The 24547-nt window shown below is 43.4% G+C and overlaps 2 protein-coding genes across 4 annotated transcripts in view; one reads left to right on the forward strand and one right to left on the reverse strand.

The window, feature by feature from the left end:
- Window positions 1-1370: 1370 nt before the first annotated feature.
- FGF16 (fibroblast growth factor 16) lies at window positions 1371-6195 on the forward strand. The gene is made up of 3 exons (XM_088527649.1): window positions 1371-1647; window positions 5159-5262; window positions 5909-6195. Exons 1-3 carry the CDS (start codon window positions 1371-1373, stop codon window positions 6152-6154), a joined length of 627 nt encoding a protein of 208 aa, XP_088383775.1. The 3' UTR covers window positions 6155-6195.
- Window positions 6196-10732: 4537 nt separating this feature from the next.
- Window positions 10733-24547, reverse strand: part of ATRX (ATRX chromatin remodeler) — a 68605-nt gene continuing 54790 nt past the window's right edge. For all 3 annotated transcript variants that reach the window (XM_088527507.1, XM_088527506.1, XM_088527505.1), the window contains 7 exons: window positions 23373-23550; window positions 22143-22337; window positions 15673-15822; window positions 13955-14080; window positions 12913-13008; window positions 12514-12642; window positions 10733-11724 (listed from right to left, as the gene is read on the reverse strand). In XM_088527507.1, the coding sequence (XP_088383633.1) occupies window positions 11446-11724; window positions 12514-12642; window positions 12913-13008; window positions 13955-14080; window positions 15673-15822; window positions 22143-22337; window positions 23373-23550 (1153 nt within the window). In that variant the 3' untranslated portion in view covers window positions 10733-11445. The remainder of the gene's footprint in view (window positions 11725-12513; window positions 12643-12912; window positions 13009-13954; window positions 14081-15672; window positions 15823-22142; window positions 22338-23372; window positions 23551-24547) is intronic.

Genomic DNA, 24547 nt, shown 5'->3' on the forward strand with positions numbered 1-24547 from the left:
CACCCCCACAATCCCCAGCTCTCCCTGTAGCTACTAGAGAAATAAAAATCTCATTTGGGGGTTGAGCTCCTCAACCAGCAGCACCTGATACCATCAACAGCCGCCTGAAACACTTGTGCTGATTTTACGGCCTGGAGGGAGCAGTGTGTGTGTTAAAACTCCAGTCCTTGGCTCCAAGATGAACACTCCCCACTCACAGCTGAGATGCTGATAAGGACCACCACGATGACCACCATGACGACCACTGTCACCACTGTCATCACCGTCCCCTGCCCTGGAGCACCAGACAGGGCTGCAGACTCTTGTCCGTGCCCCACCAGCTGGTAGGGGCTTTGCCAGGGCCTTCTCGCCCCTCTTCCAGGCCAGAGCTCCTGTGGGGACAGAGTGACTGCTGGGAGGCATCCACCGAGGACAGACACCATGAGGGAGACCTGCCCAGGGGAGCTGCACTGGGGAAGGACACCACGAGGGGCGACCTGCGGAGGGCTCTCCATGAGGGAGGGACACCACGAGGGAGCCCTCGCTGAGGCGGCACCCCTGTGGGGGGGAAGGAGACCCGCCATGGGGGGTGACAGGGGGCACACGCGCCCCGCGGGGGGAGGGGAGGCGCGGCGGGCCGCGCGGCGCGAGCGGCAGCGCCGCCTGCCGGGCAGGGCCGCGCGCGCCTTTTTCACCGATATTCCGCTTTTTTCCCTTAGCATTTCCCCCCACCCGCCTCCTATCCCTGCCGTTCACCCGTGCCAGCCTCCGTCCCGCCGTCCCTCCGTCCGTGCGCGGCAGCCGCTGCCCGCCAGACGGGGCGCGGAAGCACCTGTTGGCAGCGGGGAAAGGTGCGGGGCGGCCGCCGCGACCCCCTCACGCGGCCGGGAACCGCGTGGCGAAACCCGCGGCGCCGGGATCTGTATTTTTATAAACACTAAATAAATAATTAAAAAAAATCAAATAAATGCTCTCTGAGCGCCCCGTTCTTGGCACTGCGCTGTTGCAGCGGGGCACTGAGGCTCTATGTGTGTGTATATGCGTGTGGGGGGATGGTTCCTGGCCCCTCGTGGCTGCGCGGGCGCGAAGCGGGGCGTGCGGGCGCCTCGCCACGACGCGCAGCCTTTTTTTTTTTTTTTTTTTTCTCCTCTCCTCCTTTTTATAATAAAAAAGGAGCGAAGCTTTTCAAATATATATATATGAAGAAGGGAGGGGAAAAAAAAAAAAGAACGACGCAGTGAGAGCAGCCGCGGGGATGCCAGCGAGGTGTGGCCTGCATTTAAATGCCCGCTCCGCGGCGGTGAGGGGCTGGGCGCGCACGTATATAGCGGGCGCGGGCGGGCGGGCCGCACGCAGCCATGCGCGCCTGGCGGCGGCGGCTCTGAGGGCCCATGGCCGAGGCGGGCGGCTTGTTGGCGGCGCTCGAGGCCGAGGCGCACGGCGCGGCGCCGCCGCTGCCCGCCCTGCCGCTGCCCGCCGACTCGCCCGGCTTCCTGGCCGAGCGCCTGGGGCAGATCGAGGGCCGCCTGCAGCGCGGCTCGCCCACCGACTTCGCGCACCTCAAGGGCATCCTGCGCCGCCGGCAGCTCTACTGCCGCACCGGCTTCCACCTCGAGATCTTCCCCAACGGCACCGTGCACGGCACCCGGCATGACCACAGCCGCTTCGGTAAGCGCCGCCGCGCTCGCCTCTTTATCTTTTCTACCTCTTTCTTCTTCTTCTTCTTTTTTTTAATCTTTTCCTCCTTTTCTCCCTCCACTTTCCTGCCCGGCCGCCGGCAGGTGCACCGGGACGCAGCGCGGAGCGACTCCCTGCAGAGGAAAAGAGGGCGCCAGAAGGGGGGAAAAAAAACAACCCGTGATTTTCTTGCCTTCTTGTCGGGGCTCCCCCGATCGGCGCCCCTTGCGCGGCGCCCTCGCGGCGGCGCGGCCGGGCTGGGGGCTGCGGGAGCCGGGGGCAGCGCGGGCAGGACCGGGAGCCGGCGCGACAGCCGGGATTCACCCTGTGCATTTACCGGAGGGGGGACCCGGAGGGGGGATGCGTCCCGAGGCAGCGCAGCCTCCCAGGACGCCGCTCCGGCGCCGGGCGCAGCGGGGCTGAGCGGTGGCCGGGCCGCTGGCGCTGCCCCGGTGCAGGTGCCACGAGCGATGCGCGTCCCGCAGCGGGGAGCTCGGCCTTGCCGTGCGCCGGCTCCGGGCGGAGGGCGGCTCTGCCGCCTCTCGCTGGTCGCAAGTGGCGCTTGCCGGCGCCTCAGGGACTTTGCTGCTGTAATTTTAAGGCGTAGGTTTGGGAGAGACTGGGGGAAATAATCCCTACCCGTGTCGCGTGCTTTCTGCAAACACCGTGTGTGTATGCATGTGTAACATGTCCCTACCGTAAGCAACCAGAAACCCTAATCCTGCAGTCAGCATAAGCACCAAGGACCCTCCAAAAAGACCCAGGTCTTCTCTCTTTGGCGCTGCACCACACGGTGGGTTCCTCCAGTGCAGAAAACCGAAAGCCAAGCCGTGGTATCCACGTCTTTTTTCAGTTTAATCTGCCACGTAGTCTTTCTGTCAGTTCTATCTCTGTATCTTTGGGCAAGCAAGGGTTTTCAAATGGCAGCATGTATCTCAGTTGTGTTTTTCTTTTTAAAGATGAAGTAAAATGGATGTATTTACAAGCAAACTTTGGAAATATGCATTAAACAGACTAAATCTTTGGAAACGTGCACTAGATGGACTGAGGCTTTTCATGAATTTTGCCTGGTTAAGCGTTAAGTCTCATGGCGTGTTCAATAAATGGAAACATTAGCATTCCGTAAGTGTTTTAGCAGTCAGCATCCAGCTACGTAAACTAGACCAGACTTCAGATATAAAATATTATAGTTTTCTGCTCCGGGGCTTTCCCAGAGGTAGCGTAAAATAAATAGTTATTTGTTGTAATTGCGGGACAAAGCCCCGGGGCCTCGGACTGGAATCCTCACGTGCAGATGGAGTTGGAGCGTGGCTCGCCGCGACGGAGGCGCAGAGCAATAACCGCTGGCATGGAGCGCTCCCCATCTGCGTCCAGTAGCCAGGAGTACTCAAAGAGCAATGCTGCGGGTATGGTTTGTGTTAGGGTGTCGCGTATCGATGCATTCCCAGCCTTCGCGTGCAGCAGGCGGAGAGGAGTCCCTTGTTTCAGGAATAAGCAGGCTGCGCTGCTCGAAGGAGGCACGAAGTCACGGTGAGGGAGACGGACGGGAGGTTCCTCAGGGTCCCTGTTCAAAGCACCGTGCCGTGCACGGCCATCCCAAAAGCTACAGGATGCATGAGACATCTGAGCCTTCCAGGGAGGAAAATAACAAGACGGAGCTGTGGTGATGCAGAGCAACAAGGTCCCAACAGCGAGGCGTGAGGTCTCCTGCGAGGGACCTCTTGAGGCAGCTGCACATGGGGGATGAGGAGGCAACTATAGCGCTGCCCCTGAAGATCTGCGTGGTCATGGCAATGTCTGGACTGGAGCTTTCCCAAATTGCACCTGCTTTCTGGAACGTGACGCTCAATACTTAGAAAAATACAAATTCACACAAGAAGGGCATACTGTCTTATTTTTCCTAGAGAAGACTGAGGTCAAGCTTTGTGAAGCCCTCCAAGACCTGGGGAGGTGGCTTGTTCTCATACCAGCGGCTCTAGCTAAGCAACCATGAAGGGGAGAGGAAGTGTTTTCTGAAGAGCAGGAATCAATACACTATCTGGTGTATCAGAGAAATACAAGGAGGGTTGGACTGGCACTAGCACCTTGACCAGAAGGATCCTCCTGAGAGAGACACTGAGATAAAGTCACCAGAAGAATCCCTGATGGGAGGAATTGCTTCTTTTCTGCCATGTGTCTGTCTTACACCAGCATGAAACAAGTAATCCCAGCAGTGCTGCTCTTAAATGTGAGTGAAGAGGGGGGAAAAAAGACCTGGGGACTAATAAAGGGAGCAACTAAAGCTCTTCTTGGGTACAAATCTGCTAACAGATGTGTAACTGAGCCTCCTAGAGAAACTAATGAAACCTCCAGAGAAAGGTTTCCTGCAGACTTTGACATTCGGGCTCCACTGCACCTGTTACTAAACAGTTGCTGAGGTTTTTAGCTGAAGCTTTAGGTTTGCAGACATTAATACAACAACATCTGACGTTGCTTCTGGACCTTGTCTCGCGCCTGTGGTTTGGGAGACAGGTGCACTCGGCGCCCGCACGGGAAGGCGCGCGTGCTGCTCCGAGCGTTGCTCCAAGGTCGGCTATTAGAGGAGTCTTGTTGGAGTCTTAATTAAATCTCTCCAAGCATTGTCTAGAAAGGCTCAAAAAGCAAATACAATGGATAATCCAACCACAAAGAGAGGCAAGTCCTGGAGGGGAAAACAATCAATAAAGGTATTCTACAACCAAAAAACACTGCTGCAAAGGGGTAGAAAATCTGCCTGCTTGCCCCAGTAGCCACTCTGTGTGTCAGAGGAGTGGATGTACAAAGTGCAAGTCTCCAGCAGCTGAAGAGATTTAAGGACAGGATGGATGTCCACCAGCGTCTCACCAGCCTTCACCCTGACCCCTGGTTCTGGGGGTTCAGTTGCCTCTTCACCCTATTTCAACACAGTCCTTGGGGGTGCACGTCTCCAAAGTGCCTCTCAGACCAGGCAAGGAGAACGTCACTAGGGCCATCATCAGAAGAGATGGCCGTGAGTTCACCGTGGCAAAAGGCGGTTTGCAAAACCAAGTGAGGGGGCTCAGCGGGAGCAGGGGACGCTGGGCTGGGCTGCCCCTGCCTCACTGCCCCCTGGCCACTTGGGCACCGAGACCCTGCAGCCATTGGGGAACAGCTTCCAGCACCCTGTGCTTTCTGAGGGGGAAAAGGAGCATGTGCCTTTAGAGCAGTGCTGCTGAGGACCGTATTTGCACCTGTAAGGAGATGGATCTGCTGCTCCATCTGCTGATGGATGCTGAGCTGCCTTAGCAGATAAGGCAGAGATGTGGCAGGCAAAAGAACCCCCAAAACCTAGGGTAAGCTGGGAAAAGTAAAACATTTAGGAGGGGACCAGGCAGATTTCTACAGCTGTCCTTTTTGGTGATAGTTAATTTTTCCCATCAGGAAAGCTGATTCCTCATGGGGAAGTTGTCTGAGCAAGCGCTGCCCATGTTGTCCCCTCAGTGACCGCATCCCTTTTGCCTTTCAGGGATCCTGGAGTTCATCAGCCTGGCCGTGGGGCTTGTGAGCATCCGCGGGGTCGACTCGGGGCTCTACCTCGGCATGAACGAGCGAGGCGAGCTCTACGGGTCGGTAAGTCCCAGCTTCTGCGATGAGTGCAGCATTGGATAAGACAGATAGTTGGATACATCTGCTATATACATATATGTGGGGAGAATGCCTGCATTACAAATATGCACCATGGCTAAAATAAGAAGACTGTCAGGATTCCATAAAACAAAAAATACAGATCTTAAGCTGCCCTTTGCATAGGGTTTGAGCCTAAAATGTTCTCCACGTTTCCTGTTAGCCTCAGAGGCTCTAGCTGTCAGTAAGACAGTTATTTCTACCCATGACAGTTCTGCACAGTCTGGGTGCCGGCTACATCAGGCAGCCCCCAGACCAGTCATTAGGGTAAATGGGGGGATCCATGGGGCTGTGAGGACTCCCAAAACGCTGTATGCAACCCCGTCTCCTCCCCACAGCCCCGGGAGAAGCAGGAGGCTGCAGCCGGGTAGTTTCCAACGCACTCTGAATAGGTAGCATTCTGGATAATTATTAATAGCAAAAGAAAAAGCCTCCATGGGCCCTGGGGAGGGAGGCGAGCAGGTGCATAGAGAGGCTTTTGCAAGCCTGGCAGAGCAAAGCAAGGGGGGAGACCTTGCACGTGGGGAGGACGTTCTCTCTCCCGCCCTCCTTTGACGCCTGCGTGTTTTGCCTCCGCTGGTGCCGGCTGCAGAAGAAGCTCACGCGGGAGTGCGTCTTCCGGGAGCAGTTTGAGGAGAACTGGTACAACACGTACGCCTCGACGCTCTACAAGCACGCCGACTCGGAGCGCCACTACTACGTGGCCCTCAACAAGGACGGCTCGCCCCGCGAGGGCTACCGGACTAAGCGGCACCAGAAGTTCACCCACTTTTTGCCCAGGCCCGTGGACCCTGCAAAAACCCCTGCCGCCTACAGAGACCTCTTCCACTACAGGTGATGGCTGGATGGCTGCATGGAGTGGCCTGAGGATCCCCATGGCTGGATGCAGACCCTGCTGGCCACCTGAGATGCAGATCTCCTGGTCCCTAAGGAGATGGCCCCGGTCCTGGGATGTGGATGGGTGCCTGGGACGTGTGAGTTGTGCCTTGTCCCTTCCTGCTGCCAGGGTTGGAATGGTTTGAGGACGTCTGGAAGCATGGATACTGTGCATAAGGACAAAGCTATTTATAAAATGTATATGGTATTTATTTTATATATTTATTTATTTCAAAATAATTTTATTTTTAATGAGAGATGCTATGAGCAGATTTTCACCGGGGATTATAAGGTCCTACTGAAATAGGAGAGAGAAGAGTTTTAAGAGCTTATTGGCAATAAAATTGTCTTTATATTGTAGATCTCTTGCTAGCCCTGTTTTTTGGTGTCTTACAGCCATTAACACAGTTTCCCTGCTCACGGGATGGTTAAAATCTCTACTAAAGATTCCAAACAGCATGCACAAAATACGTAGAAATACAGGCTTGTTCTGTAGGAGAGAGAGGGAGGCTTTTCTACATTGTAAACCTGCATTAGGAATAATTAAAAAAAGAAGTTTACCTTTTTTCCCCTGAGTCCTCAGCAGCCTCCTCCTTCCTGAGACATGTCCTGCTGCCACAAGCTGCCTTTTTGCCTGTTGTAAAATGCTGTAGTTAGTTGGTGAGTGGCTGCAGCACAAGGGCTGCCTTCGCCCGGCCCCCAGGAGCTGCTGCTGCAGGACCCCTGCGCTCCCAGGGATGGGCACGAAGCGCTCTCCACCGTGGGCATGCGAACATGGTCCTTCCAAGTGCCAAAGTCCTTGATGGAGCTGCTGAAAGTCCTGGCGAGTCGGAGCTGCGCCACTCACACCTCACAGCCAGACTGGCCAGTGCAAGGAACAGAGCAGCTCTGGGTCTGCAGCAGGAGAATGTCTCTGACTAGTTGCGATGAGTGGTCCTGTACAGGGATGTGGCTGGTAGAGGCACCAGGACCAGCTGTGGTGTGGAGGTGATCATTGCCATCCTGTGTGATCGCTGCTGCAGTAGCCACCACTGCTCCAAGGAAAAGCTGCCCATGGATCTGCTGGAAAAGAGAATCTTTACTGTGAGAAACCTGCATCTCCCCAGTGGCACCAGATGAAGGTGGTGACTCCAGGGGCAGCGTCTGGAGAGGGGTGATGTCTGTCTACGGGCCTGAGTTGACCGAGTCCCCACAAGGCCTTTTGCAGCACTGGGGAGCCAGAGTCAGCACCACGCGTGCGGCAGGACACAGGGGATGGCACTTGACACGCGTCTCCTCACCCTCAGCACAGGGTGACCAGTCTCAGATGCTGCCAGGAACCACTGCTGAGGCAAAGATGCATCAGTGCTGGCGGGGGGACGGAGTGCGCATAGATGCTGCAGAAGCCTTGGAGGACACACCACAGAGCCGCCCGGTCTGGCCCAAAGGGTTGTCCTCCAGCGCAGGGCTTCAAGTGCCAGGTCGACAGGGCCCCATCCAGCTTCTGTTCCATCTAGGCTGCTTCCCAGAGCCGCAGGTGGGCAGAGGTACTGAGGGGGTGGGAGAAGCCCAGGGTGCTGAGGCGCAGCCAGGGCTGACAGGACGTTGGTGTCCCACAGCACCAGGAGTCGACCAGCAAGCCCCACACAGGGAAATGTCTCCTCCTCAGGGAGGAAACTGCGGCCTTGCTGGGAGACGGCCAAGGGGCTGGGGTGCAGGCCAGTCTTGGGTTGCCTGTAGGTGGAGACGCCAGGGCTGTCTCCAACAACACTGACCGGTCTCGGCTTACCCAGCCCCTGCTGCAGCACCAGCACTGCTCTGACCCTTGCTTAGGGCATGTCTTCCATGAGCATGGAAAACTTGTCCAATTCCAAAACACACTCACCTGAACTGATAAATGTATTTACCCGAGACAGAGGAGTTCTGGTTCTAAGGACCACACTACCAATCTTCTAAAGAAAAGGAAAAAAAAATAAAAAAATAAAAGAGGCTCTCCCTCCCCCTTGCAATACAATTAAGTCAACTTGGGCATTTACGAGCTCCAAATACTTCCACAGTACACAAGATTTCTATGGCATGGGCATGGAGGCAACTCATTTTGAGACCAGCTGAATCTCACAGAGCAGACCCATTTTGTACAGCGATGCGGCCACAGTGCTGTCCCACACCTGCCAGAAAGGGTAAATACCAGGGACAAGCATAGGGTAACACTGGAAGTCAACCTACATCCTTTTTTGGTGATTTTTTTTGTCCAATAAATCTAAGAAAGGAAAAAGTACACACACAAACACACAAAGTTTAAAATATGGAGTGGAGTAGTTGAGTTTGACCAAGTAGACCAACTTCACCTCACTTGATGATCTATCCTTGGGTAACAAATCACACCTCTTTGTTCATCATTTCTGACAGATGAGTTGGCTGCAGAAGATAACTTATACAATTTAAAAACCTGGCCCACAACTGTTTTCACTAAGTTAAACTAAGGACTAAATTCAGAAACCTGAATGTCAACTGTGGACAAAATAAGAGCTTAACCACCAGCCCTAAGTTGGCAACTTGCAAAGAGCCAATACTGCACTGCAAATGTAGCACAAGGCACACTCATGTATTTTGGTCACTTTATTAAATGAGATATTAAATAGTTTAAGTTTCAACTACTAAACAGCACTTTGAATGGTGAAAACACAGATAGTATATCATCGTACTTGAATGCTTTTTTTTTTTTCTTTAAAAACACATTTCCAGTCCTTATATATATTACAAAACAGCCTTATAGGAAGAGGTGACACCTTTTCTATAGTACTTAAGATATTTAATACAGAACTGAAAAGCCATCTAATAGAAACAAAGGCAAGTCTTCACAGCTGTATGATTTCAGCAGCCAAAGCTGGTTGATGGACTGAAACATTACTATACAACTGGGACAAAACATATACAATATCACAATACTAAGCAAAAACGCTTTACATCCAAAGGAATAAACAGGTTACAAAATGTGGAGAATTTAGCAGGCAAAATTGTATTACAAGCAACATTTTTTATTCATCATCTTAAGCCATTTCAACTAGTTAAAACATCTAAAACAAATATAAAAATGAGCCTTTTATTATCTTACTGATGTACGTTCTGTCTTTAAATATTTGTTAAAGCTTGATGTTATACTCAAAGCACATTGTTATGCAGCTAAAATGTCAAGTGAGAAACATATATGCAAAGTGGTCCAAGTTTTATTTCAATGCTTATCTCCAATTTCTTCTTATGTATTAGTCTTCTGTTATCCATAGGTTTGTCCAGAATGAAAAAAATGTGCCTTTAAATGTTGCCTAAAACTTCCACATTTAAGTCTTTGAGTTATTGTAAAACTCCATTGAACTTTCCCAGGTTTGGTAGAAGGTATTTCTCTTATTCATGACACGTAGGAATATCAGTGACAGTTGCCCAAAGTACATTTGCCTTCACATGTTTGTCTCAAAGTCTCTTATTTTCATTTCTTCTATAGTGTGAACACATCTCTTTTTGATCCCCTCCCCTAAAATTAACAAATTTAACTGCAGAGCTGGCAAAGCACTAGAACACACTGAGGGTCTTTTATGGTACCTTGTAACAAGACTCCAAGGCAGCAACTTTGTTAGCTGATTTTACAACAGATCAAATGAAGTCTGCTTAGATCACAAACCAAGTTTCAATCACAAAATGAAATATTGCAGAAGATCTGCATTAGATGCAACAAAACACTTGTCCATCCAGGGCAAGAACTCAAACTCCTGCAAGAAAAGTTCCAGAAACCCAAGCAAGTTTTGTCCATGTCAACAAGCCAGAAGAGTCCAGCAAAATCCCTCCAGCCAAGTGGGCTGGACTTGGGAAGAATTCTCTAGCTGTCTTCTATATTCAAGACACCATTGCATCAAATGTTCCTGTCATTTATTTCACCCCCAGATCCATTTTTTTTTTAAAGAATCAACCAAACTATTCAAAGAAAAGCCCTATTTGTGTTTAATTAGATCTTCACAAGCACAAAAATAGGTGGGTAAAGAGAGTGCTAATGATACGTAATAAACCAGAAGTTTCTCTCCAGTCTACGTAAAGAAACAAAAAACCAAACTCTTTTTGTACTAAATCATGTACTCATACAAAGGAGAGGGAACAGGGAAGAGTGCATGATAATCAAAACTCATATCTAATAGAGGAAAAGTTATTTCACAAATCTGGCAGCTCTGGAAGTTGCTACACAGCACTTTCTTTGTATTGATTTTAAATCAGCAATGGTTCTGCCATTTTAAAGTTGTTTATAAACAGGGTTTGACCCTCACCATCACTATTTTAACCCCCCAAATACCGGGAATTTAAATTTCGCGGCCCATCTCCCATTGCCGGCAATGGGAAAAGACACTAGCACCAGCATTAAGGAGTTAACAGAAATGTGCTTTGTATTGAACTCCGCATAGAGTAAATTAGTGTGTGAAGGAAAAACATCTCCAATTCTAAGATTACCAGTTGTTATTCCGTCACATAAAACTGAAAATAAAAAATGGCAGATGACCAGAGAAGAACAATCATCTTCTCCAAGTCATGATTTAAGGCTGTATACACAGTTCCCATATAACTGCATGACTCAGAAGTTTCAAAGCAGTAGTATTTAAGAATATTGCACTCAATTCTGCTTCAGAAAGAATCTTCAGTTCCTATGCTTTATTCAGCATAGATGATATAGCAAGAGTCCAGACCTCAGTCAAAAGGAGACCAGACTATTTCTGTTATACTATTCTCATTAAATTCAAGAAATGGGTAAGCAGAAAAGTATTCCATAATTTGAGGAATCAACTCTAATCAAGAACTCAGCTGTGTACAATTCACATATGGTCTACTGAAACATACAGATCTGTAGTCCTTCCTAAGCTTCTCAAATCAGATGATAGCTTCATGGCTACTAAAAGCAAGCATAGGAGTTTAGACAGGAAACCTGTGGAGTTGCTACTGTTACGGGAGGACTTGTTTTCACTGAAAACAACTTGTTATCTCCTGTACTCAACATATGTAAGAAGATTCTAGGCAACATCACTGACAACAGGGAAAACATCATGTCCTACTTAAACAAAGCTGAAACACTAACATGGAACATGGCATTTAAGGGGACAAACCAAACTATTATTACTTTTTCTTTTTTCTTTTTTTCTTTTTCTTTTTTTTACAGTTGAGTTCTGTTAAGCCATTGATTCCTAAAAAAATAAAACTTCTTTCTCTGATTTTAACAATCCTGTAAGCTTTAGTGCAAAATCACATTGATTTCCCTTGGGAAGGCCCTGGATTTTTGCCTCTCATTGGGGGTGGTGCTCGTTGTAATGGTGGTGGCTGCATGCCACCAGAAACTGCCTGATACATTCCTCTCATATCTATCTGTTGGTAGTTGGAAGGATTCATGATTAAATTGGGAGGCTTTGGCATCATGAGATGACTCATTGCTGCTTGCTGGTAAGACATTTGCTGCTGTTGCTGCTGATTGTACTGCTGCTGGAGTCTTCTGTTCATGAGTATCCTCTGAACACAACTGATTAACTGTGAAGGGAAAGCAGAGCTGTTAAAAGCGCATGAACGTCTCAGCACTGCCAGTATCAAGTTCAGGGTTAAAATCAATTTGTTAGGGATACCATGTCTGCAGGAGAAAGCACTATTGTTATCACCGTCACTAATGTGATGGCATTCACGAGCTGAACGCTGTAGAAAATATTTAGTAACACCATCTAGGGCTATGTTCTCTTAGTGACCTGCCTACTGTACTGCATACAGTATTTAAGCAAGCTGCTTTTGTAGCATGCACTATATAGTGAACCTATGCCCAAGTTTAAGTGTTTCTTTTTAGGTACCATTTATCATCACTTTGGAAGTTCTGGCTGTTGATTGTCACTAAAAGCACATTTTCATCTTCGAGAAGAAAACCAATTCCAATCAGCACAATCTGGGCAACTTTTGCAAAATTAATCTAAACTAGAAAACCCATTAACGATACCATCCAAGAGGTATGTTCTGTGAGCTGCTTGCTTGGTTCTCAGAAGTAGATTTCTCTTCAAGGGACATGACCTTCAAGCAGAGTAGCTGAACAGAAAATTTTGAGACTACTATTCGCAATGAACTTCCAACCAAGTTTTCCTCAATGAGACTGAGCAATCGAATCCAGCACAGGGCTTGATCTTACACCATATACGACAGTGCTGGCAAGGACTTGACCCAAAGAAACATGGATTCTGTAAGTACATACTTACGCATCTAAACATACACCTAATTTTATAAACAATTCAACAACATAGTTCAAACAGATAGTAGGTGCAAAAATTTTAGATACTTTACCATCTGTTGCTTAGTAAGGACATCGTTATAGATGGCTTCTCGGCGCTTAACTTCAAGCTCCTGGCTTGCCTGTCTGCTTAGGGCCAGGGCCTGCACTTGGCTCTCTGTAAGTGTCACGTTTTCTTTCCACTGAAAAGGCAAAATAATGATAATTGAAGTCTCCCATTTTGTTCAGAATTGCATCAAGAGATAAGCTACAACCAAGGCTCTACAACATGTAGATGCCATTAACTTCCGCAGTAAGCTGCAATGACAAAGGTCAACACAAACTGCAAATTTTATTTGTTAATAATACAAATAGTTTGCTGAATGAGCACACGCAGCAGTCATTCTTTCACTTCATAATGCTAACAGTTCCCCATATTCTGGTCTACACCTACAAATATCTACTTTACTCACTATAGTTGAAATGATGTCTTCAAGGGGCTGAATTCTTGCTGCAGTTACATTGTTGGTTGCTTCCACAACTTTCTCTCTTCCTTGATTAATGAGGTCCTGAGAAAACACCAGGAAATTAATTATAAAGCACAGATTTACATCTGTTTGCCAGCTTCCTACAAGCCTTCTTCAGCTTATGTGCCTATACCTTAATTACCTTTTTCTCCTAGTTCACATAAATCAGCAAATGTGGGTAATAAGATGGAATTTAACTTCACACATTTTAATTTGAGAATAAAGTAACCGAACATAAATCTCCCAAATTCTACAGTAGATGGTGTTTATAAAAAGTATGTTAACCCAGGGGTTTTCAGATCAGTGCAAGTGTGCTACACTTTTATAGCCAGAAAACTTCTCTGTGGTGTTGATTTTGATGACATTACATCCTCAACTCCTCCTGTGTGCTCAAACTACTACAATCTATTTTAACATAGTGCTGGCATATGTACAACATACGGTCTATTATTCAAGAGCTATATATGACACAAAAAGATCCCTGAATTTGCCTGCTTTGTTACAGCGTTTCATTTCTGTAACACAGACTGCTCTCCAGACACTAGTAGGTGGTCCAAGACAACCATTCTTCAGCTATTGCCCCTTACAGCCTTGCAACTTATTAGAAAGGAAGGTCAGCAGCTGCTCCAGCCAAGACAGCAAACCCTGACCTGGGATAACCGAGGATGCTTTCCCCTCTCCCATTCCTTCCTGGGGAGAAGGCAGATGGAGGCAGAAAGCTAGATGCAGCAATGACTGTAAAGGAGGCAGTTAATCTTGACTCTTGAGACACTACATAAGCATAGCTCTTACAACATATGCATATTCATTAAATTTCAGTTGCAGAGACCTATAGCTAAACCATAAAAACTAGCTGTTAAAAACAGGAGGCATTTTCATGAATATCAGGCTATTTAACAATGACATTACCTATTGATCTGTGACAGAACGATAAGCACGTGCTCACAGTGACGTAGACATGTGATGCTACCCGAGCTCCGCTACTCACCTCCAGCTGCTGATTACTCATTGCTGACAGAGCTCCCAAGTTGAAAGGAATATATGGTGTTTGGGAGTTGAAATTTGTAGGAAGCATAGTGGTCCCAGTTGGCATGTTGAAACGCATAGTCAGGCCCTTAAAAACACAGAACGCACTTGTGTTTGAACGTCTGCTAAAATTCCCATGCTTCTGTAACAACCCATAAACCAGTGCACAGAAACAAACTGGACCTTAGAGAAGACGAGCAGGACTATGCACTGCACGTGAAGGCTGCCCTCTCTCAGCACAGTGAATCATGTTTCCAAACCTGAGCTCAAAAGGACATTTTGAACCTTGAGGAACCTAAGCTCTGGTCTGATTAAGAAAAACTAGAATCAAAACCAGTATACAGACTACAGGGTACATTAAAAATAATGTTTATTAAAATAATAATAATAAAAAAGGCAACCAATACCAGCTGAATGAGCATAACAGGAAAGAAAAAAATAAAAACTCTAAAAAGAAAGATATCTACCAAAGCTTTGCATTTACATTAAAAAAGTGATTTTTTCTGACCCTGAATGCTTTCAGAACAGAGAACAATCATGTTTCAATGTATACATACAGTACAGAAATCCTGCACTATTCCTTTCATATACACTACTGCATCTACTGCATTTGTTAGGAGGTATATAGAGCTTATATCCTGTATGGATTCCTCACAAATCAATTTCAGTGCTCTGTTCTTTATTATTTCAAAACTAATTTCCAATAAATTCCATATTATTTCAGGACCTTCCTATTTCTTTTCCCTCACACAAGTCTGTTCAATCAAGTTCAGCAGTGTTTCATCTAACCTGCTTTCTGTCCCTGGAGATTACTGATTAGATCTGAACACCAAACTTGGCATTTTCAAGAATTTTTCTGCTATTAAATTCTCCACAGAAAAGCTTGATCGTACCAGTTATGACGAGTTATTATTCTCCTTTGACATTAAGATATAAGATATAACATAAGATCTTCTTGATTCTTTCGCCTGCTTACCTATGCTATTTTCATTTTTTAAATCTGAGTTACCAGTCATTAAAACCAAACAGATTTTATTCTCTGAAGGAACAGAGTTCCTGAAGTGACTGCTCCCTCTGACTTTTTGCCTCTCTTACCATAATTCAAATCAAAGTAATTGCATTACCATCAGCTGCTATCTTCTTGGAAAGGTTATAAAAAACTTCGCTAAACATCCAATTTCTGTTCCCACCACTTTTTAAAATGTAGTTAATTCTGACTTTTGGTAGCAGTAATCATAAATCTCTTCTAAGAAAATAGGACATGGGGAATAACAAAAACAAGCAAATTTGTTGGCCTTTCCTGGCAGATGCTTCTGTTTGCTGGACTGTGGCAGAAAGTTCTGAAAAAATGCATACATCTCCAGTGGAGTCAGAAACTTCCCTCAACTTGTAAAAATGAGGTATTAAGCAAGACAGCAGTCCAGCTTTATCACGAAGCAGAAAAACTACATAAAAGAAAAATGCAACTTTTAAATCAAACGAAAGTAACAAAGAAAACACAGAGAGGACCATCATGAAAACAGCTAATACCACATAATGTCCCAGCTTTTCATATCTCGAAGTTTATTTCATATATCTAGTACTTGAGCCTATAAGAACACTAATTTTCACAGAACTTACTTAAAAGGTAGATTGTACTTAAACCTTTCATACACTTAGAACTAGCACAGACAGCTTTACCTTCTTTTCTGCTTCATACTCTGCCCACGCTGCCTTCCTTTCTTCTTCAGTCAATTCCTCCTCCTCCTTATGGTCCAGGAGTGAATCATGCTCGTGATATCCAACTATATATTCTTTATTGATTTGAAGCAATTCTGCCAGAATTGTATCCTGTTTAACAGGAAAAGAAAGAGAAATTATAAATGGAGAAGTTACTCTGTAGCTTTGCTCTTATACTTTGTCCATGCCTAAGTTTCTGTTTCGACAATTTTCACAAGCAGCAGCTCAGAGCACTTCACAGAGAAGCAAAATTTAAGAATAATTAAACAGTACAATTTTCCTCAGAGGGTTGGTAATGGATTAACAATCTGTTACAGAGATGACAGTCAAATCACTTAATGAACCACAGGAATGCACTCAGATTCCCCAACAATAAATGTAGTCGAAGAACCTAGATAAAATGGAATGTGCTGATTTTTTTTCCTTTGCTTGAGCTGGATATCTGAGAAGACCTATTAATAATCCTCATCCTTAATCTATAAAGAGCACCTTTTCTGGATATAAAACCTTAACTAGTACTTTGGTCCATCAACTGTCCACCAGCAGTCATTAAAAGGGCTGCTTTCTTAAAACTGACAAGATATATGTTGAAATAACCCCTCATCTACCTGGCTTAAAAACAACAACAAAAAAAAGTCAAGCCACTGCCATGAACTGGATTGGACCAACATGCCACAATTTAGACCTCTGTATTCCACAATATGCTGAACCTTTATTTATTTTAAACAGAAGTATTTTGTTAGCTACCAAATTACAATTAATGTCTTAGTAAAAAGCAAGACTTTGGAATTAACACTGTCTTTTATTATTGCAAACTACTGTGAATTATTTCATTCATAGATATACTAAAATTTATATATACATATATAAATATAAAGGGAAAAAAAACAATCCACAATTCTAGTAGTGTTACCCAAAAGGCAGTTACGAGCCTATTAAATATTTCCTAAATAAAGTAAAAACAAACTAGCTGCTAACCAAAATATTTAGCTGCTACTGGCCTTGTTTGGGCTACAGATGCCACATAATGATAGATCATTATCTCAATTAGAGAAATAAAAACAGCTAAGGAAAATGAACAGGAAAGCTGGTTATTCTGCTGCAGGAAGTCAGTTGTTTCTGTGCTTGTCTATTTTAACCAGCTCTACATAAGCCAGCCTTGGTTTCACCCTTCTGTTATCAGCTGGTCTCCTTAAATTTGAATTAATGTCACCTTCTCCAGCCCCTCCAGAAAATATTCCACGTGATATTTACATGACTAATAGACCCAAGAAACATATAATGGGATTTCTGGGGTTGTGAGATGGGGATGTGATAATGGGATATGCAGGCAAACATCTAAAGGAAAGTGCCTGAAAAAGTTCGGAAGAGATTAAAAATTTAACATAATAAATACCCTCTCGGCATATTGTAGCTGTACATCAGTGCATGGCGGGTTCTTGGACATGCATATGCATTAATTTCCATGGTAACACTATTATTGAAAACAATACTGGAATATAATCCATACTCACTTAGCCAACACAGTCTTCAAAATGTGGTTTAAATTACATCCAACTGTGCACTTGCTTTTCTTTGTCTAAACTTTATTCTGCATTAACTAAAATAATGGAGCTTTAAAACCAAGATACAGAAGGTACTGCCATTTAATTTAATTAATTTTACAATGCAAAAAAAAAAAATCACCTTGCATTCAAAACCCAACAGAAAACACACTCCTTTTCATCTCTTCAGCTTGTTGTTAGGAAAATGATTATGGATTTGATTTATAAGTTTTATAATGAAATCCTGGTGATGGATGAAAAAATGAAAAAATACAGAAAAAGTTTTTGAATAATAATAATAAAAAAGAAAGCTTCAGTAGTCCTTTTTAAACCCTTATGAAAACTAAATGCTACATGGAGATAACTGTATCAGATAGGAAGTCATCCCATAAAGGAACACAAGTCACATTGTTGTTCATAAAGAAATGTTTGTGTTTTTTTTTCCAAGCTATTCAAAATCCAATACTAGGATGGAAAATAAAGATGAAAAGAAAAAAAGGAGCAAATCTTCCTGATTCTGAGATTAACAGTCTTCCCGAAACTCAGAACACTGTTTCACAGTATGAAACTATACTAAAAAAACATGCCCTGGCCCTGTCCTGAAGCAGTACAAACTAATGATGTACTACGTCCAACTGAATCTGAACTAGGGCTTTAATCTGCTTTTGCAATCTGCATTACACGGCTGCGGCGGAGCCAAGGCTTCATTTAACGTAAAAATGCGATGGCGACTCCAGGCCCCGCACCCTGCGGTCTGGGGAGGAGGCAGCCGGGGCGGCCGTGCCGGCTCCCCGCGCGCCCCTCCGGCCCCCCAGGCCTTCGTGCAGCTCTTCCCTCCCAGCTCCCGCTCCAAACCAAGGTGGGCCACCAAACAGCGAGCACTCAACCCCCGGGTCCAGCAGCCAGTATTTGCAGTGGAAAAATCTTTCTACCGTTGACCTAAGTATCAGCCAAGTCCCTACTTCAGCACACAACCCTTGGGGAGAGGAGTGTTAAGAGTCTGTGGGAACCTACTTAAAAACATGGTAGTCCAGGCATAAGTCAGTTTTATTAAAAAAAAGAAAGGCTCCAGATCCATCATTGAACTCAGGGCAAGTACATCTGAAATAGGATCATAATACTTTAAACAGAATCTTCTCCCTTCACAGCATTTGTTCCTGTTTAAACTACCATTCTACAGAAATAACAAAAAAATTGCTTACTGTTTATATTAGATAATTGATTTGGATTTACATAAAGCTCACGGTGTGCATATAGGAATTAGTCCTATACTTGTATCAGTAAATTCAGGTCAGTGCTTACCCTGTTCTAGGAAACCTGTTATGCCTCTCTTGGACTGCAAGAATTTCTAATGCAGTCAATACTGCAGGGACCGTAGGTAAATGAAATCTGCTTTCAATCAGTGGAAATTAAGACAAATCTAACAATTCAGATAAACTTTTACATGGAGACAACACTCACGATAAAAATATTCTGCTAAAAGCAAGTATTTACTCTACATTCTTCAAGAGGCAGAAATTGTTTCTGAGAGATAAGAGCAGAGAAAAGGCTCTATTAAGTTTCTGGTGGAATGTAATATGGGTTTTCCCCTCGAGACCTGCGTACCTTGGCTCTTCAGTACTCCCAGGCAACCTGACGGCCTTGTTCAGGCTGCAAAGTGCAGAAAAGTGCTGCTAAAATTAAAACTTGACATGAAACTTTGATAAGCTTCCAGGAAAACTTACACACTCCCCATTTGCCATGTGACGTTTTACATAAAACAGCAACTTTCGACATCTTCCCCGTTAACAATGCTTTCTAAGAAAACTGTTCCTTGATTGAACCTGGGATTTACTGAGAACACGTAATTCTCAAGGAAATATTTTTAAAGCCAGTAGTATTTGTTTCTTTACTCACACAAAGGCTTGATTTCTGACTTTGAAAGCAATGCTCTGAAAATAACTGAATTTCAGATCAAGTGGCTGGAGAAAAGATAGAAGAGAAGGTATTTCACTTCATTGCTATCCATAATTCCCACCAAAACCAGACTGTGACAGTATGCTTTTTAGAAGCAATCTCTTCAAACATTTTTGCACATATCATCTTCATGTTTCTAAGTGTAGCTCTGCTTCATATTTATCAAATTTTTATGAGTATTTATTACCCAGTTCCCAATGGATTACAGAGGTAAAGCCCCTCACCCGACTGCCTGCACAGCAGTAAAGCTGCCCTGTGCAAACCAGGCTGAAAAAGATGAAAAGGCTGGAAGACAAAGAGGGAAAATTACACGCAAATCCTTGTCAAGAGCCAAACCAAAGCCTTTTAGCCTAATGGCCTATTTTGTTTTGCTGATAATTATAAAGGAGCAGTTCAGGCGGGGGTGGATAGCTAAATGTTGGAAATGCAGGTGTTGGCACCAAGTTTTCCTGGCCTTTGTTTCCAAGGACAGGCTGCAGCAGGGTCAGCCTGGGGATGCCAAATTTATCACAACCACCATGTCCGGGTATCAGGGCAATGATCTTAACCGTGTTTTAACCTCCAGCCGGTATGCACCTAATGCATGTTGCAATAACATGGTTTTGTAAGCACATCAACAGTCTTTTTAATCCAAACATGCTACAAGAGTAACTTAAGTAGCATGTAGATTAATTTTATTGCTTTACAATTACAAAACTAAAGCATGCATCCCCTAGAATTACACTGGAACAAGGAAGAGTGAACTTTCTAAATAAGTAAGTGTACACATTAGAGAAGTACAACATCCACCGCAATAATTCCTGAAGCTCTGTTTGGAGATGTCGTTTTGATCATCTGCATAAGATTTCTAGGGAATGGGTCAGAAGAAAACAGGGAGAATGTGAAATAAAACACAAAACTTGGGAAAAAAAAATCCTGTGGGGACATTAGGACAAAACCTTGCTTTCGACACACATACAGCTAAAAGCAAGCGCAAGCTACCTGATAGTTTTTAGTCCTTTCAGACATCAAACCCAAGAAATGCTCGGAAATGTGCTCACAGCATACGTACATCTTAGCAAGACCAATCTGCCGTTCAAGACCATCTGCTGAGTCCAGGAAAAAAACAAAGAGAATTCCAATACAGGATTTGCTTTCTTTATGGCCAGGGATTTGGTTAAAAGCTTGTGCTCAACTTCCCTTACACGAACCTCATGTGTCTGGTTGGAAGGGAATTAATATGGAACTTAATATTTACAGCTGGATGCTAAAGAAAGTTTGGAGTTTGTAAACCTTCTCCCTTACACTGTACTTTATTCACAAATTGATATATTATTATAAAAGAAAATAAGTAACTTTCAAGATGCAACGGGTGCAATAATTTTTTACTCAAAGCATTAAGGATATTCAATTGCACCACTTGTTTTTTTTGGCAATACACGATGCATTAACTGTTAGCTTATGGAAGTATAAATATATATGACAAAATAATTGAAAATTTAAAAGGAAAATAATTAAAAATATTTTACTTATAGACTAAAGGAAAATATTTTAGAGATTAAAAAAAGAATTCACTAATATGAAAAGTTATAGTAAAAGAGAAGAAGAAAAAAATCCATCTATCTAATTTTACTGCATAAACTAAGGAATCACCATCATCATAAGAGTTTGTATTTCACCATGAAGTTTGTTTGCAGGGCTGTTACAATGGACGTGTCACAGTGACTCTTTGTGCCGTTAACACTCCTCAAATGCCCCGGCAGCTGCAGGGACGCTGAGGGTGGTCGAGCGGACTCTGTTTCAGAGAACAGCTCTGTGATGCTTAGGCACAATTTAATGTACTATACTCTTCTACAGACAGTCCAGGATCAAAAACATTTTCATTGAAAATAAATGTATTTACAGACTAGAAAGGTCTTCACCCTTCTTCCACGCAGTCAGTTGATAAAATTCACAACAGTAGTAATGCAGATATGCAATCATTTAACAACAGATGCAATCATCTAACCACAGGTCATATATTTAAGTGTTAGTAAACACCAGCTGTTCACCCAAAAAGGAAAAACCACCTCACAACAGCTTATCAATGAGTTTGTCTTTTGCAGACCACATGACACTAGTGCGTGTGGACAACACCTAACATAAAGAATATAATTACACAAAGGACCAAAATATCAGTTCAACCTTAAATGCAAACTAACATGCCAAACAATGGATAAATGACCCAGTCATTCTTTCACCAGAAGCTTATTTTTGCCTGATTGTAACAACTATAGTTTATTTTTGAATTTGATTAATAGCTTTTGGAGGTTTCCCCAAGTATCCCACAGGATGCTGAACTGTTACTCAGTGGAACAGTGATGCTGACCCACAAGTAAGGGTGCCACATCCACTGCGTGTCACTTAAGCAGTAAATAACTTTATCTGTGTTACTGCACTATCTCTATTAATGCTCTCTACAAGAAGAGTTAAACAAGAAACTAAAAAAAGAGAGAAGTGTTTGGTAAAACAAGAGCATGTATTAATTTGTCCACTACAAAGTCTTACCTAAGTATATAAAATCCAGACCCTGAAGTACAATAACCCTTTGCAGATTTGTTACCGTAATTGAGGATATCACCAGCACTCACTGAAGTGTTTGCTCTTCTGAATCTTGGCTTCCGGTCTCCTGCAGCAAAGCTTCTATTCACTCACATTGTGTGAAATATATATATATATATATATATATAGTCTTTTAAATAAACATCTTTTGCATGTAGCTTCTCTTTTCCAGTTTCATTATATCATCCATTATATTAATTATATGTTTCACTATGTTCCCTGCTATCTACCTCAAAGTGAACCACCCTTCACAGCACTCTTTCTCCGAAGATCAAGAGCTCCACGCTCTTAAACAGACCTAAGTTTTTTTCCTACCGTTTTAATAATACTTTGCAATGTGAATCAACTTACTTTTGGCAACATGGGTGTATCTCTCTTCTTCTTCTTTTCTGAATTAGGATCATCCAGCAAATCTGGCTCAAAGGTGTACAGCTCTGTAAGCTCATTCATAGTGAAATGACGCTCAACCTGCTGTTGGTCAACAACTCGGAAAGACAAGGACTGCTTGGTCACCTGCCGGTCATAGATCTTATCTTCCATTGTTCCCTGGAAAACACAGACACTCACTTTCATACAAGCACTGCACTTTCTGTCACAGAAGAAAAAAACAATGTATCAAGAAACATAAAAGAGTAACAACTGTGCATCAGTGCTCTATTTTCACAATTTCTTGGACCAAGGATCTACAAAGTTATTTGAATAAACCCCCAAATTTTCTTCAGTTGCTCAGAAGAAAATACATACTCCTGGGACTGAATGAGGAGTAATGTGGACAGTTTATGCGCCAGGCATCAGCCAGTCTACTGACTAGAGTAAGAAATATATTTTTTCAGTAGTGTTTTGAAGAGATCAGCTTTTACCTCAACTCCCCCAGGTGTGATTACAACAACAAAAAAGGCAATTTCCACAGCATGTGCCTTACTTTGCTACCTTGATCAGCCTGTAAAAAGGAAAACAGATACCACACAGTGCTGGCATGGCAGGGGGGAAGAGTGCCAGTCAAGGCTAATTCATCACAGCTGTGTAAGAACAAACTAGATCTTTGGGGTAAAAAAAAAAGGAGATTTTTTTTCCTTTTTCCCTTTTTTTTTTAAAAAAAAAAAAAAAAAGATGAGGGCTATGTGAAGTATGAGAACAGCACAGCCTGTTCTGAACACTGCAATTTAAAAAGGATACTAGCAGTTCAAAAGTGCACATGAAGACCTACAAAAATAGACTGACGACTGAAAAAAGAAAAAACATGTCTCAGTAATGTGTTTCAAAAAGCAATCTATTTAGGTTGGCAATGAAAAAGTGACTTGATCAAGAGTTAAGTACTATTACTGGCAAAAGGTTTTCAGTCTATCATAAAACACCTGGAAGGTATTTAACAGAAATATGCCAATATACTTAAAAGGGGCACAGATCAGCGACCATCAGAATTATTATCCTATAAGGTTGACAGGTGGAGATACAAATTTTCAAATCCAGATTGCCTTTTGAATCAGTGAGAAGCACTACTGACTTCAAGTCCAAACTATTACTTGTTACAGATTTTCTTGTAGGATCAGAATATCACTAGAATATCAAACAGAAACATACCTGAGCCAAAAACCTGTATACAAACACAGGTTTGTTTTGCCCAAAGCGATAAACCCTGAAAATACTCTGGATGTCATATGATGGGTTCCAAGAGGCATCAAAGATGATTACTCTATTAGCAGCCACAAGATTAATTCCAAGGGAACCTGCTTTAGTGGAGATAATAAACAAGCGGCCCCTGAAATTAAGAAAAATTATGAAATTTTAATATTTTAGGGAATGAATTACAGTTCCTGTGTTGCTCTGCTTCTGTGGAATTGTTCATACATTGAAATAACTCAAAAATTTCAATAAAATACCATAATAAATATAGAATAGATAGCGATTTTACACAGACAAAACTCAGAGCTAATCAAATATACATGCTTAGGAATACAAACCAGAGACTTTCGCAAGTCAATTTTCACCAAGAAATGCTGGGTAAGAAAACACTTTATTTTCAGCTTTTTCAAAATATAATAAAAGTCCAAAAGTTATATCAAATTAAAGCATAATTTTAAACAAGTACACCCTGCATTTTTCAAACTGTTTTCTGGTTAACAAACTCAAAGGATAACTCTAATATGATACTGTGTCTGTGATATGTCTGTTTTTTCCTCACCACCAGTAGCACTCAGGTTTAACTTATAACGAGCTCTTTACATACACCTACCAAAATAAACTATAGTATTAGAGTTGAATTAACGTTGAATAAGTTAGCTTTGATCCATTTAAGTTATTTTCTTTTTTCTTTGTACATTTAAAAAGACTGCAACTAACTATTTTATTTTTTCTTAAAAGAATTTAAGGAAAAAAATAATCTAAATTAATTAGCCCAGGAAATCCCAACTTGTGGGTTTTTGTTTTTTTTTTTCCCATGGATACTGAGCTTCTCCATCCTTCACATACACAGTATTTTCTCAGAAACAAAACCCTGTCTTTTCTAGAAGTGTGATCATCTTTCCCCACAACGCCTGTACACCTTACCAGTGGTAATCAAAAAGAAAAGTAAACGTGTTACCTTAAAAAACTTCTAGCATTTTAAATAGAATTGTGTCATATTTGCATCACAGGCCATTACACAGACAAACTTAAGTTTATTAGGGAAAAAAAAATTAAAAAAGGACCGGGAACTGCGTCACCATACTCATAGGAAGCATTTCCTACAGGTCACTTGAACACCAAAGCAAAACGGA

Source organism: Tinamus guttatus, unplaced genomic scaffold (assembly GCF_059628265.1).
Source record: "Tinamus guttatus ecotype Peru unplaced genomic scaffold, ASM5962826v1 Tinamus_guttatus_pri_ptg000287l, whole genome shotgun sequence".
NCBI lineage: Eukaryota > Metazoa > Chordata > Aves > Tinamiformes > Tinamidae > Tinamus > Tinamus guttatus.

Excerpts from the sequence above, each read along its gene's own strand:
- FGF16 (XM_088527649.1), top strand. The coding sequence starts at position 1,371 with ATGGCCGAGGCGGGCGGCTTGTTGGCGGCGCTCGAGGCCGAGGCGCAC. Across the intron at positions 1,648-5,158 it reads GCATGACCACAGCCGCTTCG|GGATCCTGGAGTTCATCAGC; the intron begins GTAAGCGCCGCC and ends TTTGCCTTTCAG. Across the intron at positions 5,263-5,908 it reads GAGGCGAGCTCTACGGGTCG|AAGAAGCTCACGCGGGAGTG; the intron begins GTAAGTCCCAGC and ends TGCCGGCTGCAG.